The following is a 25,747-nucleotide window of genomic DNA, read 5'->3' on the forward strand; positions in this document are numbered from 1 at the left end:
GTACCCAGGCCACCAAAAGGAACGTGATAAGAGTTCTTCTGTCTTAGAAACCCCAAAATGACCAGCAAGTTTAGAGTCGAGTACTAACCTGAGAGCTTCTACCCAAACTGATTCAGGTACATAGAGGCAATGCACTTGAGTCCAAAAACCATTGTTGTACTTGAAGTTAATGTCCTTAGGAGGATTATTAAGAAGCTGGCCATTCTCATACCCCTCCTTGAGAAGATTAAGAAATGTCTTTGAACTCGTGGCCCCTAGAAAGTTCTTTTGAGGCAGGATTGTACATTCAGAGTTGCTTTCCTGGAGAGGCCCAGACAACATCCGTGATAGGGCATCAGCCTCACTATTCCTTTACCCAGGGTAGTATGAGATAACAAAATTGAACCTGGAGAAGAAAAGGGTCCAACATGCTTGTCTAGATGACAGCCTTTTAGCAGACCTAATAAATTAAAAAAATGTATGATTGGTGAGAATGGTTACAGGGTGCTTAGCCCCTTCCAGAAGATGCCTCCAAAATGCTTCTTTAATTGCCAGCAGCTCCTTGTTTCTAATGTCATAATTCTTCTCAGCTGAAGACATCAGTCGAGAGAAATAAGCACAAGGATTAAGCTGCATTTTTTCTCCAATTCGCTGAGAAAGGATAGGTGACACAGCAGAATTAGAAACATCAACTTCTACGATGAAAGGTAGTTCTGGATCTGGATGTACCATCATTGATGCAGAAGTGAAGAGAGTTTTCAGTTTACTAAAGGTAGCCTGTGCCTCAGGTGACCACAAAAATGGCATCCCTTTCTTTGTCAGCTGTGTAATTGGAGCAATTACCTTAAAGAAATTCCTTATAAATCTTCTGTAAAAGTTGGCAAATCCAACAAATCGCTGTATCTCCTTAACATTACTAAGGACAGGCCAATACACCACTGCTTTGATCTTATCAGGATCCATGCTTATCCTTTCAGAAGAGATTATGTATCCCAAGAACTGGATCTGAGTTTGATCAAACTCGCATTTCTCTAGTTTGATGTAAAGTTGATTCCGCCTTAATCTCTCAAAAACAATACAGACATGCTTGTGGTGTTCTTCCAAAGTATCAGAGAAAATGAGAATATCATACAAATATGCTATTACAAACTGATCAAGCAAAGGGCATGACCAAAGACTCAAAATGTCCATATCTGGTTCTGAAAGCAGTTTTCCATTCATCTCCGGGATGAATGCGGACAGGGTTGTATGCCCCCCATAAATCTAATTTGGTAACGAGCTTGGCAGAGCAGAGTCTCTCAAGCATTTCTGGAATCAGTGGGAGTAGATAGCGATTCTTAATTGGGATCCTATTTAAATCTCTGCAGTCAATACATGGACGCAGGGTGGAGTCCTTTTTCGCCACAAAGAATAAGGCTGTCCCAGCAGGACAGGTTGAGTGTCTGATAAAACCCTTTTCTGCCCCTGGAAGCAATTCAATGGCACAATCATAAGAAAGATGGGGAGGCAGCTGGTCTGTGTTCTTTTTATCACAAATGTCCTGAAACTCAAGATATTGTGGAGGTAGCTTGTTGTATGACTGGATAGTTGCCAAAACTGTAAATCTTGAGTTAGTGGAGGGCTTGATAAGATTCTTTGCAATGTTTTTTTGCAATGGTCAGGTGTAAAGCTTAAAGAATGTGTGTATCCCAGTTGATGGAGGGATTATGGCTAGAGAACCGAGGAATGCCCAGGATAATAGGGAACTTGAGTGATGTGATCAGCTCAAAGCCGATAGTCTCCTGTAGGGATGAGCCGAACACCCCCCGGTTCGGTTCGCACCAGAACTTGCGAACGACCCCCGCGTTCGGTACGAACGTTAGAACCCCATTGAAGTCTATGGGACTCGAACGTTCGAATTGGAAAGTGCTAATTTTAACGGCTAATATGCAAGATAGTGTCCTAAAAAGGGTTTGGGGGCCTGCCTCCTGCCTCAGGGGACATGGGTCACTGCAAAAAAAAGTTTTAAAAACTGCCGTTTTGGCGGGAGCACTGATTTTAATGACGATTAAAGTGAAAAAAAAGTGAAATATTCCTTTAAATATGGTGCCTGGGGGGTGTCTGTAGTATGCCTGTAAAGTGCCACGTGTTTCCCGTGTTTAGAACAGTCCCTGCACAAAATGACATTAAACGGAAATAACACCATTTAAAACTGCTTGCGGTTTTAATGTTATATCTGGTTCCTGCAATATGGTTGAAAATCATTGAGAAACATGGCATGGGTAGCCCTCCCTGCCCATTACCAGCCTATTTGGGTCTTGTACGCATATTAAGGGGAACCCCGTACCCATATTAAAAAAAGGAAATGCGTGTGGCCCCCAGGCCCTATATACTCAGAACAGCAGTATACAGGCGGTGCAAACAAGACAGGGACTGTGTAGGTTTGTTGTGTTAAGTTGAATCTGTTTGTCATTTTCAACCGGTACATTTTTAAAGTGTAGCTCCAGTCAAAAAAGCTATCTTTAAGCTTTTTGGAAAACATAGGGAAGGGTTATCACCCCTGTATAATTTGTTTTGTCGTCCATCTTTTTTCATCTCACTTGCTGCTGTCTCCTTGCGTTTGCAAGTAGGAGATGTTTGTAAGTTGGATGTTTGAAAGTAGGGGCCTGCCCTTTATTATAGCGGTATGTACTGGGTACAGAGCACGCAGATAGCACGCACTATCTCCTAACACTACTGACTGCAAGCTCTATTATTAACCACTTGTTAGCCCAATGTTTGCATAAAGTGAAAGATGAAGTTATGCTGAGTAAATAGATATCAAACATGTCACTCTTCAAAATTGCACATGCCCGTGGAATGGCGCCAAACGTCGCTACTTAAAAAATCCCCATAGGCGACGATTTAATTTTTTTTTTACTGGTTACATGTTTTGAGTTGCAGAGGAGGTCTAGGACTAGAATTATTGCTCTCGCTCTAACATTCTCGGCGATACCTCACATGTGTGGCACATGCGAGCACATGGGGACATGGGCGCTTTAATTTTTATTTTATTTTTTTATTGTTCATTTTACTTTATTTATTTTAGTTTGACATTTTTTTCCCCAAAAATATATTTTTGATCACTTTTATTCCTATTACAAGAAATGTAAACATCCCTTGTAATAGGAATATGGGGTGACAGGTCCTCTTTACAGTGAAATCTGGGGGGTCAATATGACCCCACATCTCACCTCTAGGCTGGGAAGCCTGAAATAAAAAATAAAAAAAAGATTCTGGCTTTGATCGTACTGGCGAGTTGGTAGAAGCACCGGAGGGCGGTGAGGGGTGGGGGGCGTCTATGGCTGGGTATTTCAGGGTATCACCGAGTATGGCTGGGTATGGCAATTTATGGCAGGGTATTACAGAGTATTGGCGGAGTATTGGGGGGTACTACAGAGTAATGGCAGGGTACTGCAGAGTATTGGGGGTACTGCAGAGTAATGGCGGGTACTGCAGAGTATTGGGGGTTACTGCAGAGTAATGGGGGGTACTGCAGAGTAATGGCAGGGTACTGCACTGCAGAGTAATGGCAGGGTACTGCACTGCAGAGTAATGGCGGGGTACTGCAGAGTAATGGCAGGGTACTGCAGAGTATGCACTGGTATTGCAGAGTATTGGCAGGGAATTGAGGGGTTAAATTCGGTGAGCAGCGATGTGGGCACTGCAGATGCAGCCCACATCGCTGCTGACACCGATCTCTTTCCCCTCCGCTGTACTGATCGGTACAGGGAGGGGAGGGAGGAACAGGCGTCATAACATGACGCCGGTTTGTTTCCAAGTGATCACTCCGTCATTTGACGGAGCAATCACGTGGTAAACGGCCGCTATGAGCGGCCGTTTACCGTGATCCGTGATGCAACCCGGCGGTCACGGATGCTCTCGAGTGCGCACACCTCGGGGCACGCGAGAGCAGAATTCTGGGAGGCCGTTAATTAACGGCCTCTCAGAGTTAAACAACCCCCCTGAAGCCGTTAATCGGCAATGGGCAGTTGTTAAGTGGTTAAGGCTAGATCACTAGCTATATAGGTGAGGTGAATATAGTGGTGTATACTGCAGTCAGGGCACAGACAACAACCACTACACAGCAGCAAGATAGGAAATCAGCCAAAAACTATTGGTGTGTACTGTGTTGAAGGTACACAGAACACCCACTGCTTCAGATGCTAAGTAACACACTACACGAGGCCGCCTCAAAGGCGGCCTTATATAGTGTGGGGCGTGCACTACACAGCCTGAGCTATGATTGGCCACAGGCAGGATGCCTGTGGCCAATCATGGCTCTCCTCGCTGCCGGCGCTGCGATTGGCCAAGCATGCGGGGTCACAGTGCATGCTTGGCCAATCATGGGGCAGCAATGCACTGCGCCACCGCAGTGCATTGTGGTCCGCGCGCGCGTCACTCAAATTTTGACGTGAACGGCCCAAACGTTCGGAATTCGCCGAACGGCCGAACAGCCAATGTTCGAGTCGAACGTACGTTCGACTCGAACACGAGCTCATCCCTAGTCTCCTGATGGTCAGTCTCAATTAGGAGTTTAAGCGGGATTGTCTTGTGGGTAACAGGTCCTGAAGACAAAGGTGAGCCACCCATAGTTTGCATATAAATAGGGGCAAGTTCATTTCTTATCTGAATGTTATTACTTTGGGCAAATTCAAAGTCCATGAATAAAGTTTCCCCCAGCCCGAGTCCAGCATAGCAGAGCAAAGTATTTCATTGCTTTCAACAATAAGCCTTATAGGGATGACAAAATTAGTTGATAAAGAATTAACTTTATTTGCTTTCTGAATCAAAGGAGAGACAGACTGAGAAATTGAGTTTATTTGTTCAGATACTGTAACATCCGTTGCTGCAATTGTTCTTTTAAATTTATTGGGACTATTAACTGTGTAATGTCCAGAGTCTCCACAATAAAGACATAAGCTCTCTGAACGTCGTCTTTCTTTCTCCCGAGTAGTAATAGATCTTTTAATAGCATCCACCTGCATAGGTTCACGAAAAACTCTTGGACCCTTAGGAGGATACCGAGTAGTAGAAAAATGCTTGCCACCATTACTGCTTAGGATTCCCAGTCTCTGCTTTCTGCTTTCAGTAAGTCTTTGATCAATTTGAATACATAATTTAATAAAAGTCTCAAGGTCGTCAGGACTTTCTACTCTGGAAAGCTCATCTTTTACTTGTTCCGAGAGTCCTTGACAGAACTGACTCTTTTGTGCTGCTGGATTCCAATTGGTATCTGAGATCCAACGTCAGAATTCAGTTGTGTACTCTGCAACAGAGTGTCTACCCTGCCGTAAATTGTGCAATTTTGCCTCAGCAGTAGTGCAGCGGTTAGGATCATCGAAAAACTTGGTTCATCGCAGTCACAAAAGAATCTAAATCATCCAGGACGACATCATCTTTCTCCATATAAGGGGAGGTCCAGGCTAAGGCTTCCTCATTTAGGAGGTTGATAATAAACAGCACCTTTTTCCTGTCAGAAGTAAATGCAGCAGGTTCCATCTGAAAGTATATACGACATTAAGGAACCCTCTGGTAGGTGCATTTGGGTATTAGTATCCATGGCAGCAGTATCTTGGGCACGAAAAATCCTGCAATTGTTTATGCAGATCAAGAACTTGCTCTTGTAGACCTTTCACTTCAATTTGGAACTCAGAACATTTTTCCTGGTAGTTAACACCAAACATCTGCAACTGAGCGATTTGCACCCTGAGAGGAGCCACAGCAGCTGCTACAACAGCCTCCATGTTTTGGGCCAGAATATTCTGTCATGGTCTGGAGTCAGGCTCAGAGGCCAGTAGCTATAGCAGCAGAGCAGGTATTCACACAGGTCATCCTGGATGATGACACGGGTTCACCTGAGGTGCGGGGTATAAGCTCTAACTGATATTCACCAGAGCTCCTGATGGTGGAGATGGGCTTTGCTGCATGTTAGTGCCAGGTCGCGGTCCTCAGGATAGCCCCACCAGGAGGTGAGGAAGCGGGGGTCTGGTAGAAGATATAGCAGGTAGGTATCAAGCAGAAGCGTAGTTGAGAAATAAGCCAAAAGTCAGTAACAAATAGTTGCAGGTTGGGATTCAGCAGAAGCAAAGTCGAGGAACAAGTCAAATGTCGGTAACGAATCAGCGAAGATACAGTCGGCAGCAGGAGAGACAGGAGCAGGATATTGACTGGTGAAGGCACAATATTCTGGCAACAAGGAAGTGCAGAGACATGGCTTAATTCAGGAAGTTCATGGGAGGAGCAAAGGGTTCAAGGTTCAAGACAAGATCATTCAAGGAATTGTCTAAGGAACTATCCAATAAATGATTTTTGGCGTGTCGGAATTGCATACACACGATTGAAATTTCTGATAGAAAGTTTTTCCATTGGGAAAATTAAGAACATGCTATAAATTTTTGGACGGCGGAAATTCCGACAGCTAAATTCCGATGGAGCATACACACAGTCGCATTTTCCGAAGAAAAGCTCTCATCTGTCTTTTTCTGTCCGGAATTACGATTGTGTGTACGCGGCATTAGGAACTGTCCAAGGAGCTGTCCAGCATTCCAGGTGGCTCAGCAAGCAGAGTCACCGCCAGACACACCAGAGGTCCCAGGTTCCCCCAGGTCCTAACACATATACTGTATGCTGCACAGCAAGAGAGGTACACTTATACCATAGCCCTCAACTGGCCCTGATTTGGAACAAATTCCCTCTGTTCCTCTTTCCTCTTCATTTGTCCCTCATTTTGGTCTGATCTATATAGTTGTATATAAAATACACTATTTATCTTTCATAAATCATATCTTTTCATAAATTCATATCATGCTAAACCATTCATCCAGTTTCTAAATTTCTGCATTCCTAAATTTCAAAAGCCAGTATAAAGGGATAGTAGTAGTTAAAAAAAAGCACTTGTGTGTTAAATTTTTTGTATAATTCTTCTTTAGGGAGCATGGCAGGGGGCGTGTCATATGCGTACATACTTTTTCTAATAGGTGTTTCTTGTTCCTTTCACAAAAAGTAGGGAGGTATGCTTATACCCCGACTCAACTTTGTGGTCTTGTAATAGCTTCAGGTCTCAGAGAACTCCACAAAAAGTGTTATATCTACATTACAGTGCTCAGTAGGTTGTAGAGAGTTTTTTTTATAAAAGAATAAAGAATGAGGTGTACTTAACACTTCCCACTGTATATGACAACATTTTCTTCAATAATCAGGAAATTAAACATATTATATTAATGGTCACAAAAGAAATACAGACAATGAAAATTGTAGTAACCTTGGCGGTCATTGTAGAAGTGACCCCTTATGTTGGTAGCCAGTATAGGCAGAAGATTAATCTGTCACTGCTTTCCTCTTAAGGAACCCCTAGCAAACTCTGGAGCCCAGGGTTCCATGGAACCCTAGAGAAAAGGCTGGTTCAATCACTAGGGAGCATACTGAGAAAAAAGTAAAGGTAAACCAGGAGAGAGCAGAATGATCATTCTAACCAACAGAAGTGTGCGTTTTACTTATGTAAACTTATATGGATTGGAAATTGTGTATATATCTGTTTGCCTAAAGTTCCACTTTAAGTGCAGTCAACACAAAGTTGAGGCCCACTCTTCTCTGTCATTCACAAACCTTCAAGAGCAATATTTTTGGTCAGTGTGGGGGGCTTGTGTTGGTTTTTTAGACAATGAAACAAATTTTGGAGAACATCAAAGTTACTTGCTGTAACTTTTTAATGTCTGTTAAAACGTCTGTTAACGTCAGTTGTATTGGCAAATTACAAATGTTGCAAATTCTGATAGACTAACTTTAAGGCCCTGTTCAAACATGAAAACTTCAGCAGACATGCCTCAACGTTCAACACTAGCATTTCCATTATAGCCATTCCTTTTCAGCGGTGCCCTTTCAAACATGGGCATCGTGTTCCTTGAAGCCTGGCACTCAAAACAGTACCCAAGTGATTGTGTAGAAACATTGAAGGAATAAACTATAACAGACATTTACAGAAAAATGAAATCTATTATTCAGATAGGTTGTTTCCAAAAATGCATTTAGAAGTAAGAAAGTTTAGAGTGAAAATTGCACATAGATTCCAGGCTACAGGTACCCCAGGCAGATGTTCTCTATGGCAATGTTATCCATTTTAAAAACAGCAAAGACATTATACATTCATTCTGGTTCTTCTGTAGGATACCATTGTTATTTTTTCACACAATGAGCTGCAGGTCTGCTGTATTTTATATATCACGTCTCAATTTTAAACCAGTATTGAGAAAGGGAACTACGAGATAGTATATTTGCAACATATTTCAACAGAGCATACTAAGAGGAAGTAACAAAGACCTTGTGCAAAACCAGCTGAAAAACATTTGTATATATTCAGCTTAAATAGTTGTGAAGTTGTCAAAATTGGCCACTGGGCCTGCCTGTTAAATTGTTCCTTTTTCATCTTTCCCTTAAAGGGTAACTCCACTTTTGTGGGGTAAAAAAATAACAAATAAAGAAAAAATAACACAAGTCATATTGTAATTGAATGCTATTAAAATGTACCATTCCTTTTCAATCTGCAGCTGCTGTAATCTTCCATAAATGCAGTGCAATATGGCTACCTGGAGTGTGTACTGACCACTCCCCAGAAACATAATTTTCTGTTTGTGCGATTGGCTCACCAATTTTCCCAGAAGTCTGCCTAAGATGCAAGTCAGATTTCAGACATCCCCTGCAACATAAATTTCATTTTTGGTGAGATACTCCCTGTAGGAACATGTCTAAAGGGATGCAGTTCCAGCAGATTTCCTCATTAGTGCTGTGCAGGCGCACAGCTGATAGATAATTATGAAACCACTCCCATTAGACCCACTAAGCACAGAGGAACATACAAAGATTTCTTCAGAATAACAAAAAGGTAGGAATCTGAAACAAAGGTTGTTATTTATAATCCTTGCAATGCATATAGATCACCCAGGGGGGAATGTTTTTTCTCAAAAAAAGTGGAGTTACGCTTTAAAGTGTATACCCATCTCATAAAACAACAAAGAAAAATTCCCAGCTTACTTACCAACCAGCCTGTAAAACACAGAATTGTCCTGTCTAACAGTTCACGTTAAAACCAAGGGGTTTCATTTGCACACGTTTGTAAATAGATGCGTTAACTGCAGGGTCACTTCCCAGCACCCCAGTGTACTGCAGTCCTGACTATAAATTTTGAGAGCCTCCAAAGCACATATGTAATAATGGATAGATTAAGGGCAGGCATTACTGGAGGTGACCCACCCCTCCTTAAAGGTATAGGAACACAATGGACATCCAGCCAAATCTTTTGTTGTAGTTAATTCGGGGAGGTTTATGTAAAAAAAAGTCTGAAATAGCATTAAAAATCAGACATAGGTTGTAATACTTTGCCGCTAAATAAAAAAGTTTTGATTGCACATAGGCCAAACCATAGGACAAACCGTACCTAAGCCAAAAAACAAAAAAAATTATATATTTCAGTTTACCTGTCCTTAAGAGTTTTCTTTTTTTTCAGGCTTTTTTTTCTCTTTTTTTAAATACAAGCTTTTTTTCTATAGGCATTTTATTGATATTTCACAAAAGTACAAAAGTGCATTCCAGACAGAAAAGAGTCACATAATCCAAAACTGAGTTATACAGTTCACATATATATAGATGAAACCACAAATAATGTAGTACATTTGGTAATGCACAGTAGGGTTAACAGAAAAAAAAAAGGACCTTCGATCAACAATTGGGAATAATTAAAGGAGGTCAAATATTATAGCACAAGGGAACAGCTACAATAAGACCGGTTACTATAAAAAAAAATTAGGCACACCTAGCAGGTAAACGATAGCTCAAGGGGCTGTGCTGACTCAACCTAAAGCCACTGGCAAATACCTATCTAAATAGGGACTGTGGGAGGAGGTCATGGGCAAATTTTTGATGCTTGAATCATCCCTAGATACAGAGAGAATAGTTCAGAGTGCAGAAAATAATTAAAGACTAAGGAGGAAGAAAAGAAGAAGAAAAAAAAGGGAGGGGGATTATATTCAGAGGAAAATGAAAAATGGGCATGAGGTACTAGGTCACTGGTGTGGCCCATACTCTCCTACTTGGTCTGGGTTCCCAGACCACATTGAAGAGACCCAGAATACTGATTTCCAGATCTCATCAAAAACTCACAATTTTTTTTAATATTCAAACTACATATGGTGTGTTTAGAGGTAGGATAAAACTTCACATTTACCCACCTATACCTTAGATTTCACTCCAGCCCAACATTTACTCCATCTCACCTCTCTCTCCCAGAGACATTACCTCGAATCTGTAGCCATGCACATGGTCAACACAGCCAGAATGAGCATACCTGTGCATTTGAAATCTACTCAAAGTCCAATGATTACAGAATGGTTTCTCCAGTTTAGGTAGGAATTTGACAATGGAAGAAATGATCCATATCTGTCAAGACTGGCTGACTAAGTAGTCATCCACATGGGCTTGCTGGCTTTACTTCAAATCAACAAATCCTTTCCAGACCTTACTATGAGCACCTCTCAACACAATACTTACACTTAAGAGTACCTCTTGATACACTAACTGCTTAACCCACCTGCAGTGGGACTTGGTGTAGGCGGATTAACCGGCAGAGAATCCCCCCTTCCAAACTTTTCCAAATCTACATTTATAGATTACCTTTCTTTTCCTGCTAAACCTTTCCTTCCCCACTTTTTCTTTTCTTTCTTCTTCTCTATCCCTATCTTCTGCTCTATGAAGAGGGTACCACAGCACCTAAAGTGCAATGTAGACTGTAATGGTTCTAGCCTACTGAGGCTTTGGAAACTTCAGCAGTCAAACGCAGGGAGGAAGGTTCACACAGCAGACACCCTCGCTTGCTTTTTTTTTTGTATTTATACTCATGAACACAAACTTCCTACAAAGATGTACACTGTTTTGCATGCTGTACACTTATGTGCCTAGGAGCTGCACTCTTCTTCTACTTGCGCTTCATTCCCCTCCTCCATATTCCCAGCTCTTTCCCCCTCCCTCTACATTGTTTCCCCCTCCCGTTTTTTTTTTTATCCCTGTATGGGATTTACGAATACTGTTATGTACATTGATAAGCGATTTGTATGAGTAGCTTTATTTGTATTGCCATCGTAAATATCAATCAACATATTTGTAAAAAAAAAAACACATTCAAAAAAGCCCGTCAGCTTTTACTGTAATATGCTTACTCTGGATTTTTGGCAAAGTTTTCTTTATTTTAGTCATAAACTTGTTTTACCGGCTCATCAAACAATAGAACAGACATCAAACACGTGAAAGTAGTTTTAGACTCTGGTTTCTGTTTTCTCTCATACCGACAGGGAAATACCACACTAATGTTAAAGCTGAACGCCAGGTTTACTACACCTCTGGGCACAAGCGGTACTGCACAGACAAGCAGTGGCTGTGGAACAGATTATCTGAGTTTCCAATATTTCCTATGGGGAAACTTGCTTTGATGTACGAGTGCTTTGGATTACAAGCATTCTTCTAGAATGGCTTATGCTCGTTATCCAAGATATTACTGTACCTTTCCCCCCTTTTTTTTCCTGTTCTTAGCTGCATGAGGAGTTCAGAGAGCTAGGGGAGGAGAGACAGCAGTACACTATTCTTTCCAGTGCATAACTGTGCATGGTGGGAGGTTAAGGACAAGTCTGATTATTGGAGAAGAGCAATCTGAATTCCCAGCAAAGCTAGAGAACTGACCATGCTGAGATGGATGCGTAGTGTGGTCAGTTTTTGGTAGGAGAGCAGAGGGACTGGCGGGGACACAAGGAATTTCACACAAAGGAAGCAATACAGAGAGAACAGGGTGCGTTTTCATACAAGTACATGGTATAGCAGGCACATATCAGGAATATAAAATGCTGGGTTTATATATTTTTTAATTGTGTTCATTGCTAAATGTAAAAAAATTTAATTGAAGTGGTTACATATTTACCACCTGCAGCCAGAGGGTGGTGAACTCTGCTTTCTGCAGGTGCCATTAGTATCTGTTTTGCTAAATACATAGACTTAAATGACACAGTGGAGTGATACCCCTTGCCTCTCCTAGACAGTTATATAGAAGTTGCCAAAAAAATATTTCGGACAGGGCTGGGCTTTATCATTTGCAAACCCTGATGTATCCTGAAATAAATGTTTAGAAAGAAAAAAAAATTCACAGCCTAGCTGTGGACAGCTTCACTGACTAGTGTACTTTTTTGTCCAATGGTCCTTTAATCAATTTACCCCCTGAGTGCATTCCACCTGGACATACCTTTCTCCTTGATCCAACATTACTCATTGTGCATCCCTTTTCGGTGCTGAACAACCTTTCCTGCAAAAGCATCCCTTCAAAGCACATGGTGCCATTTATTCCTATAGGTAAGCTGGACCCTTGGAGGCATCAGCATGGCTTGCCCATACAAATTCTTTTTGTAATCAAAATTGGAGACAAACTTACCCTGAAAAGGTTGTCTTGCACATCCTAAAAACTGATATTTCTGTCATTTACTTGTACTGCTTTATGTGATTCCTTACCTTTTCAACTATAGTGTTGGCTTTGTCCTACATTGATTAACGCAGTGCCACTAAATGGTCTGCTGCATCTGCTAGAGATAAGAGTGCAGAATGGATTGACCTGCTACATTTGGGGTTAAGTTTTAAGTTCAGTCTCAGTACTCCCATTTAATCAATTGATTAATCTTTTACAGATTGCAGAAGGAATGGCTTACATAGAAAGAAAGAACTACATCCACCGGGATCTCAGGGCGGCCAATGTACTAGTATCCGATTCCCTAACGTGTAAAATTGCTGACTTTGGTCTGGCTCGAGTCATTGAAGATAATGAATACACAGCACAAGAAGGTATCGTTTCTGTATTTTTCTATGTTTGTAAAAGTAATTTGTCTAAATTTATCTTACCCATAGACATTCAGTTCTCTTGGCAGAAGAAAGATCTACAGATGTCAACATGTTGCACATTGTAGGTGCTTTTCACTGATGAGTGTGCACTGAACAAATTCCTAAGGGCCGGTTCACACTGCGGGCGATGCGAGGCGACACGACTTGCCTCGCCGCGATCTGACAAGTCGCCCCCGTTCTGTACAATGGAACCGTTCTGAGAGGAGCGACTCGAGTCGCTCCGACTCAGAAAAAAGGTTCCTGTACTACTTTTGGGCGACCTCGGGGCGACTTGCATTGACTTCTATACAGAAGTCATTTGCAAGTCGCCGCTGAGGTCGCGGCAGGTCGCGGCGAGGCAAGTCGGTGTCGCCTCGCATCGCCCACAGTGTGAACCGGCCCTAAGGCTGGACTCACACCTATGCAGTTTTAGTGCTTTTTGCATTTTGCAGATTTGCACTACAATCCATTTAATATGGTTTCCTATGGAACATGTTCTGTAGTGCAAATCTTCAAAATGCAAAAAGCACTAAAAATGCATAGGTTTGAATCCAGCCTAACTCTCTTCTATAAAGGCAAGCAGAACAATCATTTAATCAGCTCAGATATTTCCCAGCATGCTGGAGAGTTTCTGCAGCTGATGAGTAATGTTGATGCTTGTACAGGCTGTCATTCACAAAGGCATCTATATTCTGCGTATTAATAACGTTCTAATGCAGGCCATACACGGTCGAACTTCGAACAAATTTTCTTTTCAAAATCAGAAAATTCGTTTTTTTTGTGATCCGATGGTGCCACCATTGATTTTCGAAATTCGGCCGACCAAGCCTTCAATTTCACCTCATGTTGCTACAGAAAAGAATTTTCTTGGCTGGGAATCTTCTTTTCTCTCCGTAAATTTTCTTTTATCTCCATACATTTTCTTTTATCTCCGTACATTTTCTTTTCTTATTACGTTTCTCGCACGATTCTCCCATCATTGATTAGAAAATCGTTAGTTTTTCAAAAAATTTCCTATTCCTCAAATTTTATTTCCGCACGAAAATCGGCTGTTGCTGCAGCCCACTAATGGTGCGAAATTCATACGAAAATTCTTAGATACGATTTTCGAAAGAAAATTCTTTCGAAATTCGAACCGTGTATGGCCGGCATAACTCACTGAATCCCATGAAAAAATGCATGCATGTGAACTCCCTTAATCAAAACCATACATTCTCTTTATTACTTGCAGACTTCAAAATACATTTTTATATTTAATTACAGATCAATGAAATAAGAAAATAAGTATAACATGGGTATATATCTTTTTTTTTTTTTTTAGGTGCAAAGTTCCCCATTAAATGGACAGCTCCAGAGGCCATCAACTTTGGATCTTTTACAATTAAATCAGATGTGTGGTCCTTTGGCATTCTCCTGTCTGAGATAATCACATATGGGAAGATCCCCTATCCAGGTATTCCGAAGAGCACAGCCATGGGGGTTATTTACGAAAGGCAAATTCACTTTGCACTGCAAATGCACTTGGAAGTGCAGTCGCTCTATAACTAAGGGGAAGATCTGAAATGAGGGGAAGCTCTGCTGATTTTATTATCCAATCATATGCAAGCTAAAATGCTGTTTTTTATTTTCCTTGCATGTCCCCCTCAGGTCTACAGCGACTTCACTTCCAAGTGCACTTGCAGTGCAAAGTGGATTTTCCTTTAGTAAATAACCCCCCATATATGTTACTTAGATAAATCATTGCATTCAAAGAACATAACAAGGGTATACTGTCATGCCTTTGTTTTAGCGGTAAAGACATTATTTGCTGCTTTAACCACAAGCCCAGACTGCTTCTTTGTCCTTGCTGTAGGTTCCAGATAATGGTAACTATGGCAGGCCTGGCAACACGCGCTGTTTACTTTGGCAACACCTCTTTGTAAACTGCTTTATGTACTGTAGTGGCCAGTCCAGAAAATCAAGTCGTTTCCCAGTACACACTACCTATTTAAACAGAGATTGTGTTACATCATCCTGTAAAGAATTCTAGAGAGTCTAATAACAATATTTCTATTGTCATATACAATTTTGCATCCTTATCTAAAGTCAATAAAAGTAACGCTGTCCATTAAGTGCAAAAAGAGTTTGAGGAGGAATAAAGCAGCACTTCGTGCTTTCTCATTCCACCATACCTAAAAATAGCTACAGTGGTTATGAGGGAAGATGAGATCTACAGGAAAGTGAAATAGGTTTTTCTGTAGTTCTTTAAAATAGATTAAAGCGGAACTTTATCTATAAACAACTTGACAAAAAGAATGTTCTTTAGGAAGGAACATACATTTCAGATTATGCTACCAAAATGAGTGTGTTCTGTAAATTGCCTCCAGCATTGCTCCTGTTTCTTCTTGGCGGAGGCTGCCATTTTTCTGAAGCCCAAAGCCCCAGCAGTAAATCATAAAGTGGAACTAAACCCATCAATTTACCAGTTTCAAAATTGTTACATTCCTGGAATGCTGCAAATGCAAACTGTCAAACCATCAAATGGCTGGTGTCATAACTGAACACATGTGCAGCATCATGGCAGTTGCAGTTCAAACATAATCAGCTTCCTTCGATAGGGGGGTTTAATTTGGCTTTAATGCTGTTAGCAAATCAGCCTCTACAAACTCAGCAGTGCCTAAAAACAGAGAGCAACTGAGCATGTGCAGAGCAGGGTGAGGCTGTGTATTACTGGATTTTAAAGAGGAAATATTTGCCTGTCTTTCGGCAAATATCTCCTAAACGTGTAGGTTTAGGAGATATTTCTTGGACCTACAGGTAAGCCTTAGCCCTTGTACACACGGTCGGAGAATCTGTCGGAATGTGTCCTATCGGACCGTGTTGTCGGATAATCCGACTGTGTGTGGTATGCATCGGACTGATTCCGTCGGAATATCCGTCGGACCCAATTTTCCAACATGTTGGAAATATTTTCTGACCAACTGGTTCGATCGGACATACTCCGATCATGTGTAGAGAATTTTGATCGGACCAAGTGCCATGCATGCTCAGATCAAATTCCTACATCAAAGCTATTGGCTACTAGTCCCATCGTAACGAAATTACGTCATCACGTTCTGAATGATCGGATTTTTCGACAACTTAGTCCGACCGTGTGTATGCAACAGTTTCGGACAAGATCCGACAGGCAAAATCCGACGGATTTGGTTGGCAGAATGTCTGACCGTGTGTACAGGGGCTTAATCTAGGCTTACCTGTAGGTCAAAGTGTGTTGTAAGGGTTTACAACCACTTTAAGCAGTATAGAGTGACACTTATTTTTTAATGTTTTACATAGCTATATCTGCAAAAGAGGCCAGGGTGAAGTGATCTAGCAGGACTTAATTTTCTGACAAAATTTCAACTTTGATGGCTGTGCATGTACTTACCTACTTCAGCCCTGGAAGACTTTTCCCCCTTAATAACCAGGCCATTTTTTGTGATACGGCACTGCGCCACTTTAACTGACAATTGTGCGGTCGTGCAAAGTTGTACCCAAACAAAATTGACCTATTTTTTCCCCACAAATAGAGCTTTCTTTTGGTGGTATTTGATCGCCTCTGCGTTTTATATTTTTAGCACTATAAACAAAAAAGAGCGTCAATTTGAAAAAAAAAATAATAATAATAATAATATATAAATATATATATAAAGTTTTTGCTATAATAAATATCCCCAAAAAATGTCCAAAAAATGTTTTTAAAAACAAATTTCTTAATCAGTTTAGGCCAATATATATTCTTCTACATATTTTTGGTAAAAACAAATTGCAATATGCGTATATTGATTGGTTTGCGCAAAAGTTATAGCGTATACAAAATAGGGGATAGATTTATGGCATTTTTTCTTATTTTATTTTTTTACTAGTAATGGCATCGATCTCTGATTTTTAATGGGACTGCGACATTGTGGTGGACAGATCAGATACATTTGACACATTTTTGGGACCATTGACATTTATACAGCAATCAATGCTATAAAAATGCACGGATTACTGTGTAAATGCCACTGGCAGGGAAGGAGTTAACACTAGGCGGCGATCAAGGGGTTAAATGTGTTCCCTCAGTGTGTTTCTAACTGTGGGGGGATGGGACTGACTGGAGGAGGAGACAGATCACTGTTACTAATTACCGGGAACAGACAATCTGTTTTTCCTCTCCTGTCAGAATGGGGATTTGTGTGTTTTAAACACACAAATCCCCATTCTGGCTCTTGTGTGCCTGCAATCGTGGGTGGCCGGCGGACATCGCGGCCGACGGCCACGCACATCACGTTCCCCCGCGGTGCAGCAGGAACGCGCACCTCCAGCGGCATACACGCACCTGCTATGGCTCTTAAGGGAGCCGTCATACAGTTACGGCGATTCGCGAGAACGAGCTGACCTGCCGCCGTATAATGATGGTGGCTGGTCGGCAAGTGGTTAAAGGAGTTGTAAAGGCTGAAGTTTATTTATCTTAATACATTCTATGCATTAATATAAAATAATATAAAATAAAATGGATATATGCATTAATATAAATAGCCCATGTTCTGTGTGTAGCAGCCCCCCTAATACTTACCTGAGCCCCATCGATGTCCATCGATGTCCACGAATCCCTCGGCCTTCCAGGACTCTCCCTCCCGATTGGCTGTGGTGTCATTGGCTCCCACAGCTGTCAAAGTCAGTTAGTCAATCAGGAGAGAGAGGTGGCAGGGCCAAATGGCAGCTCGGTGTCTGAATGGACACACAGAGCTGCAGCTCGGCTCAGGTGCCCCCATAGCAAGCTGCTTGCTGTAGGGGCACTCTACAGGAGGGAGGGGCCAGGAGCAGCGAAGATAGACCCAAGAAGAGGAGAATCTGGGCTATTCTGTGAAAAACCAACTGCACAGAGCAGGTGAGTATGACATGTTTGTTATTTATAAAAAAAAAAGAGACTTTACAATCACATTAAAGTACATACTAATAAAGAGTATTTAAAATATGTAGAAATGTAATATTTAGACAAAACAACAGACTTTATCATCCACAGACATCTCAGAGCAATCAGATTTAAACTGTCATTTTTAAGTGAATATTAGAGAATGAAAGTTTGAACCTGGTTGCTATGAGCTGGCTAGACAGAGACTGCCACCCTTTCACAGTATTTGGAGTATTTGGAATTGGTACCGCCAGGTGGATAGAGATCTGTATTGGAAAATGACAGTTGAAAAACAAACAGTTATATTGTATTGTAGGACAATTATGGAAGAAACTATAAGGTAAATATGTCAACCTGGCATTTGAAGTGGAACTTTAGTCAGAAAATGAAGGCTACTTTCATACAGGGGTGGTGTTAGCGGTAAAGCACAGCTTATTTTAGAGGTGCTTTACTGCTGCTATAGCGTCCCTTTGTCGCCACTTTTCGAGCAGTAGTAGGGAGCTTTTAAGCCTTAAGAAGGGGTTAAATGCGCCCGAAGCGATTTGGAAGCAGTGCCCATTCATTCCAATGGGCAGGGGCGGTGGAGGAGCGGTGTACACAGCGCTCCCACACTGCCCGTAAGATGCTGCTTGCAGGACTTTTTTTCCTGTCCTGCAAGTGCACCGCCCCAGTGTGAAAGCACTCAGGCTTTTACACTGGGGTGGCTTGAGAGGCAGTTTTCAGGTGCTATTTTTAGCGCTAAAATGCCTGAAAACTGCCTCAGCGTGAAAGGTGTCCAAGTCCTGTTAGATGACTTCAGGCTGGCCCCTTTTGCAGGTGAAGCTATGTAAAAATATTAAAAATAAGTGCCTACACATGCCCAGTTGCTCTCTGTTTTTCAGGCATTTTTAGGTACTGCTGAATTTGTAGAGGCCGATCTGCTGACAGCCTTAAAGCAGATATTATACTCTTCTATCCTGTACAGTCAAGGAAGCCGATTCTGCTTGATCTGCAACTGCCAAGGTGCTGCATGAGTGATCAGTTATGATACCAGACATTTGATGGTTTGACAGTTTGGTTGAGGACACAAGCTAATGTGATCGTTAACAATCCTGACATTTCAGGAATGTAACTGTTTTTTTAAACCATTAAATCGATGAATTTAGTTCCTCATTATAATTTAGGCCTCGTTCACACCATGGTGCAGAGATGACAGCTTTTCTGCACGTGATCCGCAAGGGCACAAAAAAAATTGTTCTCTATGTGCCCTGTTCACACCACAACACTGGTATCACATGCATGATTTTGAAAAACTAAACGACATGACATCAACATTGGTGTGAATTGGGCAAATAACTGACGAGCATCAGTTTTCATGCATTTATGTTGTGAACAAGCTCTTTACTGCTGGGGTTCTGGGCTTCAGCAAAATGGCAGCAAGAGGAAACAGGAACAATGCTGGAGGCAATTTAGAGCACACACAAATTTTAGTAGCATAATTATTAACCACTTCACTTCTGCATGATTTACCCCCTTTCATGACCAGGCCATTTTATGTGATACGGCACTGTTATATTAACTCACAATTGCGCGGTCAGGCGACGCTGTACCCAAATAAAATGTATATCATTTTTTTCCCACAAATAGAGCTTTCTTTTGGTGCTATTTGATCACCACTGCGTTTTTTATTTTTTGCACTGTAAACAAAATGAAACCGAGGATTTTGAAAAAAAAAATATTTTTTACTTTCTGCTATAAAACATATCCAATAAAAAAAATGTAAAAATCGAATTTCTTCATTAATTTAGACTATTATGTATTCTTCTACATATTTTTGGTAGAAAAAAATCCCAGTAAGCGTATATATTGATTGGTTTGCGCCAAATTTATAGCATCTACAAACTATGGGCTATTTTAAAAAAAAATATTTCTAGTAATGGCGGCGATCAGTGACTTATAGCAGGACTGCGATATTGCGGCACTGACACTTTTTGGGGACCAGTAACAATAATACAGTGATCAGTGCTAGAAATATACACTATCACTGTACTAATAACGGAAAAAGAGTCCTGCGCAAATCGTGCCAATACTATATAAAAATTAAAAACTCAAAAATATGCTAGGTGCAAAATCCAACGTGTAAAAAAATAATAAAATAAATAGTCCATAAAAGCACAAAATTAGTAAAAAATAAATGGAAGGAACACCAATGATGCAAATTCAAATAGTCTGGGCTCCCAGAACTCTCACCTTAGAATAGAGAAAACAAGCTGATCATAAGAACCAAAGGGAGTCTCTCATTTCATTCTTGATATCCAGCCATCAAGGAAATCCAGATGAAGGATGTAGATATTAAACTCCGCCACTAGAGGGCCATTATTAGCATAAATGCTTTCACTGTTAATCCCAAAGGTGTATTCCGTAGTGTATGGCTCAAAACAAGAGGGGAAGGGGGAGGAGAAAGAGAGAGGAAGCTCCAATGGTGTAGTATTTAAAGTAAGCAGATCGATTTATTAATAAAACCAAAAGACTCTCACATTTAAAACAAGATACAATAGCACAGCAAGGTAGATAAAGATGGTGGCGTGGCGTCTTCCGCCAGTCTTACTCTACTTTCCGACGGAAAAGTCCGATACAGCCGACACACGATTGGATTTTCTGGCAACATAATCCGATCAGACCTTTTCCGTCTGAATTTCCGATCATGTGTACAGGGCATTAGAGGCGCCTCTCTTCTCTTTTATACTCAGTTGTGACATGACGCTACTTGTATATCAAGACATTGCTTGTTTATGAAGTCAAAAGTTATTAAAAATGTAGCTTTTCTTGCAAATGCTCTCAAACCAAGTTACTCTCAAACCAAGGTTTTACTGAAATTGTAGGGCGAGTGAAAATAAAAGGGATGACCATATCCCAATATTTTTAGGATGAGTAAAAGGAAAAAAGTTGACAGTATTTCATTATTTGTAGAATGAATAAAAATTAACAGCACCCCATTATTTCTAAAATAGATGAAAAGAAAAAAGGCGCCCATCATCCAAATTCGTAAGATGCAATAAGTTCCTATAGTGCAATAAAGCCTTGATCCAGTTACTTGGAGAGTTTGACATTTTCCATTTTTTCTTAGGAATGAGTAATGCAGATGTGATGTCGTCACTGCAGCGTGGTTACCGGATGCCACGGATGGACAACTGCCCAGACGAGTTATATGATATTATGAAACAGTGCTGGAAAGAGAAAGCTGAAGAAAGACCCACATTTGATTACTTACAAAGTGTTCTAGATGACTTCTACACAGCCACAGAGAGCCAGTATCAACAGCAACCCTAGATCATGGACAAGATTACTATAATGTTCCAGAACTGACTGGACAGGCTATTCCCTTTCTCTTTGGTCTATACAGCTGGGAAACCTGAACATACTGAATAACAATGGCCAGCAGTGTACATTAATCATGGCTATGGGATTTGTGTGGCTTTGAAGCACACAGCATGGCAGTAACATTCTTCATGCTCATTGACAGACTCTTGCAAGCTATGAAAGCGTACACAAAGACTTGTATATCTATTCTGCATCTTCTGGTATTTAATTGATGAAAGTGGTGCATTTCTTAAAGTGCACTGTTTTCCTGCGCAACATGGAAAAAGCTGTGAGTTTATTCATGAGACTACAGATATGAGATCACACAAAACAGACAGATCCACCTAGTATAGGCCAATATAGGCATTCATGTAATCCAAATGAAACTTGCAGTGCCACTCTAGGCTGAGATATCTCTCCGCCGGTTGCAGTGAAGGGAGCAGGCATCACCATTCAGAGGTGTAAGAGCATTATCAAAGAGAAGAAAGGGTGCCGCTCACCAACCCAGTGCATTAGCATGTAGATGAATGTGGCCTCAGCCAGTGCCGCCCCAGCTACAGCCACCCCCATCCCCAACCTCCACGACATGTTTCGCCCACTCTCCAAGGCTTGGTTACAGAGGTGGTCACCTTTCTTCTCTTTGATAGGCATTTGTGTGACAATTCTTTCTGACCCGATAAACACACCAGCATGGTAGAATGTACATAATTATTCCTGTAGAACAGTACATGTGAAACTGTGATTGTGCAAGGAATCGTACTGCCCATTTTTCATTAAACAATTTTTTTTTTTTTTTTAACATACAAAATCCAACCTTTTAAGCGGCAGAAATACAAACTGTGCTGAATATTAACAAAGGATTATCTAAGTAAAACATTCACCCATATGTCTATAAGCTTTAGTGTGCTCCTGCTTTCTCATTCTTGCTCTGAACTTTCCTATTAGAGATGAGAAGAACCCTTTGACCGATCATTTGTCATGAGTGCTTCTTTAAATTCAACTCCCTAATTGGCACCAAACTCTGTTCCTTGGGGGTTGTCAGTTGATAAGTACAAGGAGGCTGCCAGTGGAGTAAAGGATAAAGCAAGCATGGCGGAAGAATTAACATAAGGGCAACTTCCAATAAGATCAGTCAGCGTAGTATACTAGGAATAAATACACAAAGAAGGCTGTTGATGTTTGTTCAACACAAGCTGTGATAACTAGATCCCTGCTGCAAGAGTACTGCTGATGTCTCCAAGAGCTGTCAAGGAGAAGGTATGAGTTACTTTTGTGCAATGCGGGGAGTAGATGGGGCAAGCCAGTACTACCTTTAGAAAACTCTGCTGCTTCAGTGCAAAAAAGTCTTATCCACAGTAAGGCATGAAGATCACAGGGGTAGCTCCAATGAATATTTTTAACATATGAGGAAGAACATAGTTTTGCATCCAACCCAGTGAGGAAAAAAGTATTATATTGGGGATATACCAGTCCTAAGATGTGGTGGAGAAATTAGTTTTCTTCATTTATTTTTCCTGGTGATGTGCACAGGAAGAGACAAAAGATACTAGGTTTCTGGCAGGATCAACTGGTATTTTTCTATACTAATGCCTTGTACATACATTCCAATTATCGTACGATGTATCGTCCGCATTAAACTAATATCAAATACAACAGTGCAAAATGTGCTCTACGAACAGTAAGATTTTTGTCGTACGATTCTGGAAAAACCTTCCGCTGTGCTTAACTATGTATTTGAAATGATGTCAAATACGTGTGACCCCTGTGTCCTGGTTTATTTTTTGTGTTTCCGATCATGTGTCGTGTTCATCTATTGATTTTTTAGGACACATACTGTACTGATTAAACGATTGTCGTACGGTGGGCTGTTGTCTGAACTAAGTTTTCATGTTCCTCCCTTTGGATTTTGTTGGATGGACTGTCATGATCGGCTGTCAAAAGCTGTGTAATAACGATCAGATTATCAAACGATCAATCCGAAAGCAATTTTTATCATCCGATAATCGGACCGTGTGTACGAGGCATAAGCACTAGTAAGCTGAAACATATTAACCTTTTGTTCTTTAGTTTAGATATTCTTTAGGCAACAGAATGAGCAATTCTATTCTATACATTAACACAATGGGGTTGATTTACTAAAGGCAAATACACACTGAATGAATGAATGAATGAATAGGAAATTAAATGAATTTGTGAAAACTTACTTTGCAAAGAATAAAAACAGCATTTTTGCTTGCACTTGATTGGATAATGGAAGTCGGCAGAGTTTCCCCTATGCTCTGGAGCAAATTCCCTTGCAGAGTACAACTGCATTTGCAAAGTGTACAGTTTGACTTTAATAAATCAACCCCAATGTGTTATATCACTGTTATTTAAAATAAAAATGTAAAACCTATATATATCAAATATAACTTTCTGCAGTAATTTTGCTGCAGTACTCAGGTAGTAGTGCTGCAAATACATACCGTACTAATATTACTTATCTAGACTTTCCATAATGTTACGAGGTTCACAGCTGTAGTCTATTGAATACTGATAAACAGACTTGCTGTTTCAGTGTGGTAACCTATAGTACCTAATATTTTAGGTCATTTAAAAAAAAATTTGTGAAAAGTAAAAAATCTAGCTGGTTGCTATGGGTTAAGCCTGCCATAGAGAGCAGAAGGTAAGGTAGTCAAACATGCAGACACCATCAACACTCAAGCATCTGTGACCAATGGATCCCTAAGCACAAAATGTTAACTTCACCAAACCCGTTTGTGTATATTCTATGCACATAGAGAATGGGAGATACGCTGTAAAGGGAAGACAAGATCATCTCTGATCCCTATTCTCACTTCATGACCGGTCAGTGTTTGTGTGCAACAAAGATGTTCTCCAGTAAAACATCTGGATCGCCATCTAAAGTATATGGACAACATTGCTGTAATATCTTATTAAAAATGTCAAGAAGTAAACCCGTTAGACATGCATAATGGTGGTAGCCAAGATGGACCAATGGATAAACATTTTAGAATATACATAAATGATGGCATAGTGATAGGCTTAGTTCGTAGTGATAAGCAAAGATTTGGTTTAATACAAAAAATGTCTGTTTCTACTATGCAGGTATGATAGATACATTCTAAAAGCATTCAAGTGTTAACATCTGCGTTGTTCAATCAAGCCATATATGTAATCTATCAATTTTGTTATACAAACCCAAGAGTGACTTTGCTTTTATGGAAATGTCTTCCTTTTTTATTTTTCCCCTCACTTTAATGTATATAATGTGTGGTTTCTATTGTAATTTTTACCTTGATAATTTTATGTATTAAAATGAGAAGCTTATGGTATGAAACATATACCTTTGCATACTGATTATATATGATGCTGTAAAAACAAACTTGTTTAATTAAAACAAAACATACCCAAACCCTTGGCTCTGCTCCAGACTTGCTCCTTTCATCTGACATGGGCAACCTGGGTGCTGGCCACCACAGACCATCTCCACTCTCAATCAAATGTATAAAAAATAAAATAAGTTCTTTCAGTGTTTAAAAATGTCAAAAAAAAAAAGATTTCATACCTTTTGAGGTCTCCACCCTAAACCAACCTTCCTTGACACATTTCACTTCTGTCTTCTCACAAGGATAGGGGAAGTCCAGTTTTCAGATCATGATAGGCAGCGCCTAGAGGCGATTCAGTTCGCATTGTGCGCTATACAAGTATTTCATTCATTCATTCATTCATGATGGTCAGCTTTTACGCTGTGGTATTGAATATTTCCCATACAGTTATGTTAGAGAGTTGGAATATATAGATCAGGGGTGCCCAACCAGTGGCCCAGGGACCATATGTGGCCCGCGACCTCCTGCTCTGGGATGGAATAGAATAGAATACTTTTATTAAAGCTCAGTTTATTACTAAAATCACAGTGTATATACAGGAATATCTGTTCTGTGGTGGTTACTGGGCTCCTTTTAAACTGATCCGCAGATGCAGAGCAGTGAACCTGCGGGGGTTACCTGCACTGAGCCACAGACTTTTGTTATTACCTGCGAGTTTAGTGAGCTTTTTGAACCTACAGAATATAATAGAAGTCTATTGCAAGTTGCAGGAAAGCCAAAGGTACACTGTGTTGCACCCGCGGTGCTGGAAAACCGCAGTGCATCAGTGTGAAAGCAGCCTTGGGCCTCTTTCACACGGTCAGTCTGACCCAATAGGACTCTCCATTCACCTCTATGGAGTGGCAGATGTAAACCAACTTGTGTCCTACCTCCAATCCAATCCGCTAAAAAAATAAGAGTTTAGTGCAGAGCAGACACGGACCTGCCATCTGCCTGCTCTGCTCCTTGTGGCCCCGCGACCGGTTACCAAGTCGCTTAATTGGCCCTCGTGCGTCAAAAGGTTGGGCACCCCTGATATAGATCATCCCACAGGTCATATACATTATAGAAGAAAAAAAATCAAAGGCTTGCTGTACAAACATTAAAATAAAAAACATACAAAAAATGTTTTTTTTTTCAAAACAAATTAAAGGGATTCCATCATTACAGTTTTGGGCTATTTAGATGGCACCTTTCCCCGAAATTGTAATGATGGAATAGCTTA

General features: G+C 40.7%; 1 protein-coding gene across 4 annotated transcripts in view; it reads left to right on the plus strand.

The window, feature by feature from the left end:
- The window catches only part of LYN (LYN proto-oncogene, Src family tyrosine kinase), a 140,005-nt gene extending 115,507 nt beyond the window's left edge, over positions 1–24,498 (plus strand). For all 4 annotated transcript variants that reach the window (XM_077492711.1, XM_077492713.1, XM_077492712.1 and 1 more), the window contains exons 11-13: positions 12,711–12,864; positions 14,222–14,353; positions 20,922–24,498. In XM_077492711.1, the coding sequence (XP_077348837.1) occupies positions 12,711–12,864; positions 14,222–14,353; positions 20,922–21,124 (489 nt within the window). In that variant the 3' untranslated portion in view covers positions 21,125–24,498. The remainder of the gene's footprint in view (positions 1–12,710; positions 12,865–14,221; positions 14,354–20,921) is intronic.
- Positions 24,499–25,747: the final 1,249 nt, after the last annotated feature.

The sequence above is a fragment of the Lithobates pipiens genome, unplaced genomic scaffold (assembly GCF_037356315.1).
Source record: "Lithobates pipiens isolate NorthernLeopardFrog02 unplaced genomic scaffold, aLitPip1_a1.2 Scaffold_19, whole genome shotgun sequence".
Classification (NCBI taxonomy): domain Eukaryota; kingdom Metazoa; phylum Chordata; class Amphibia; order Anura; family Ranidae; genus Lithobates; species Lithobates pipiens.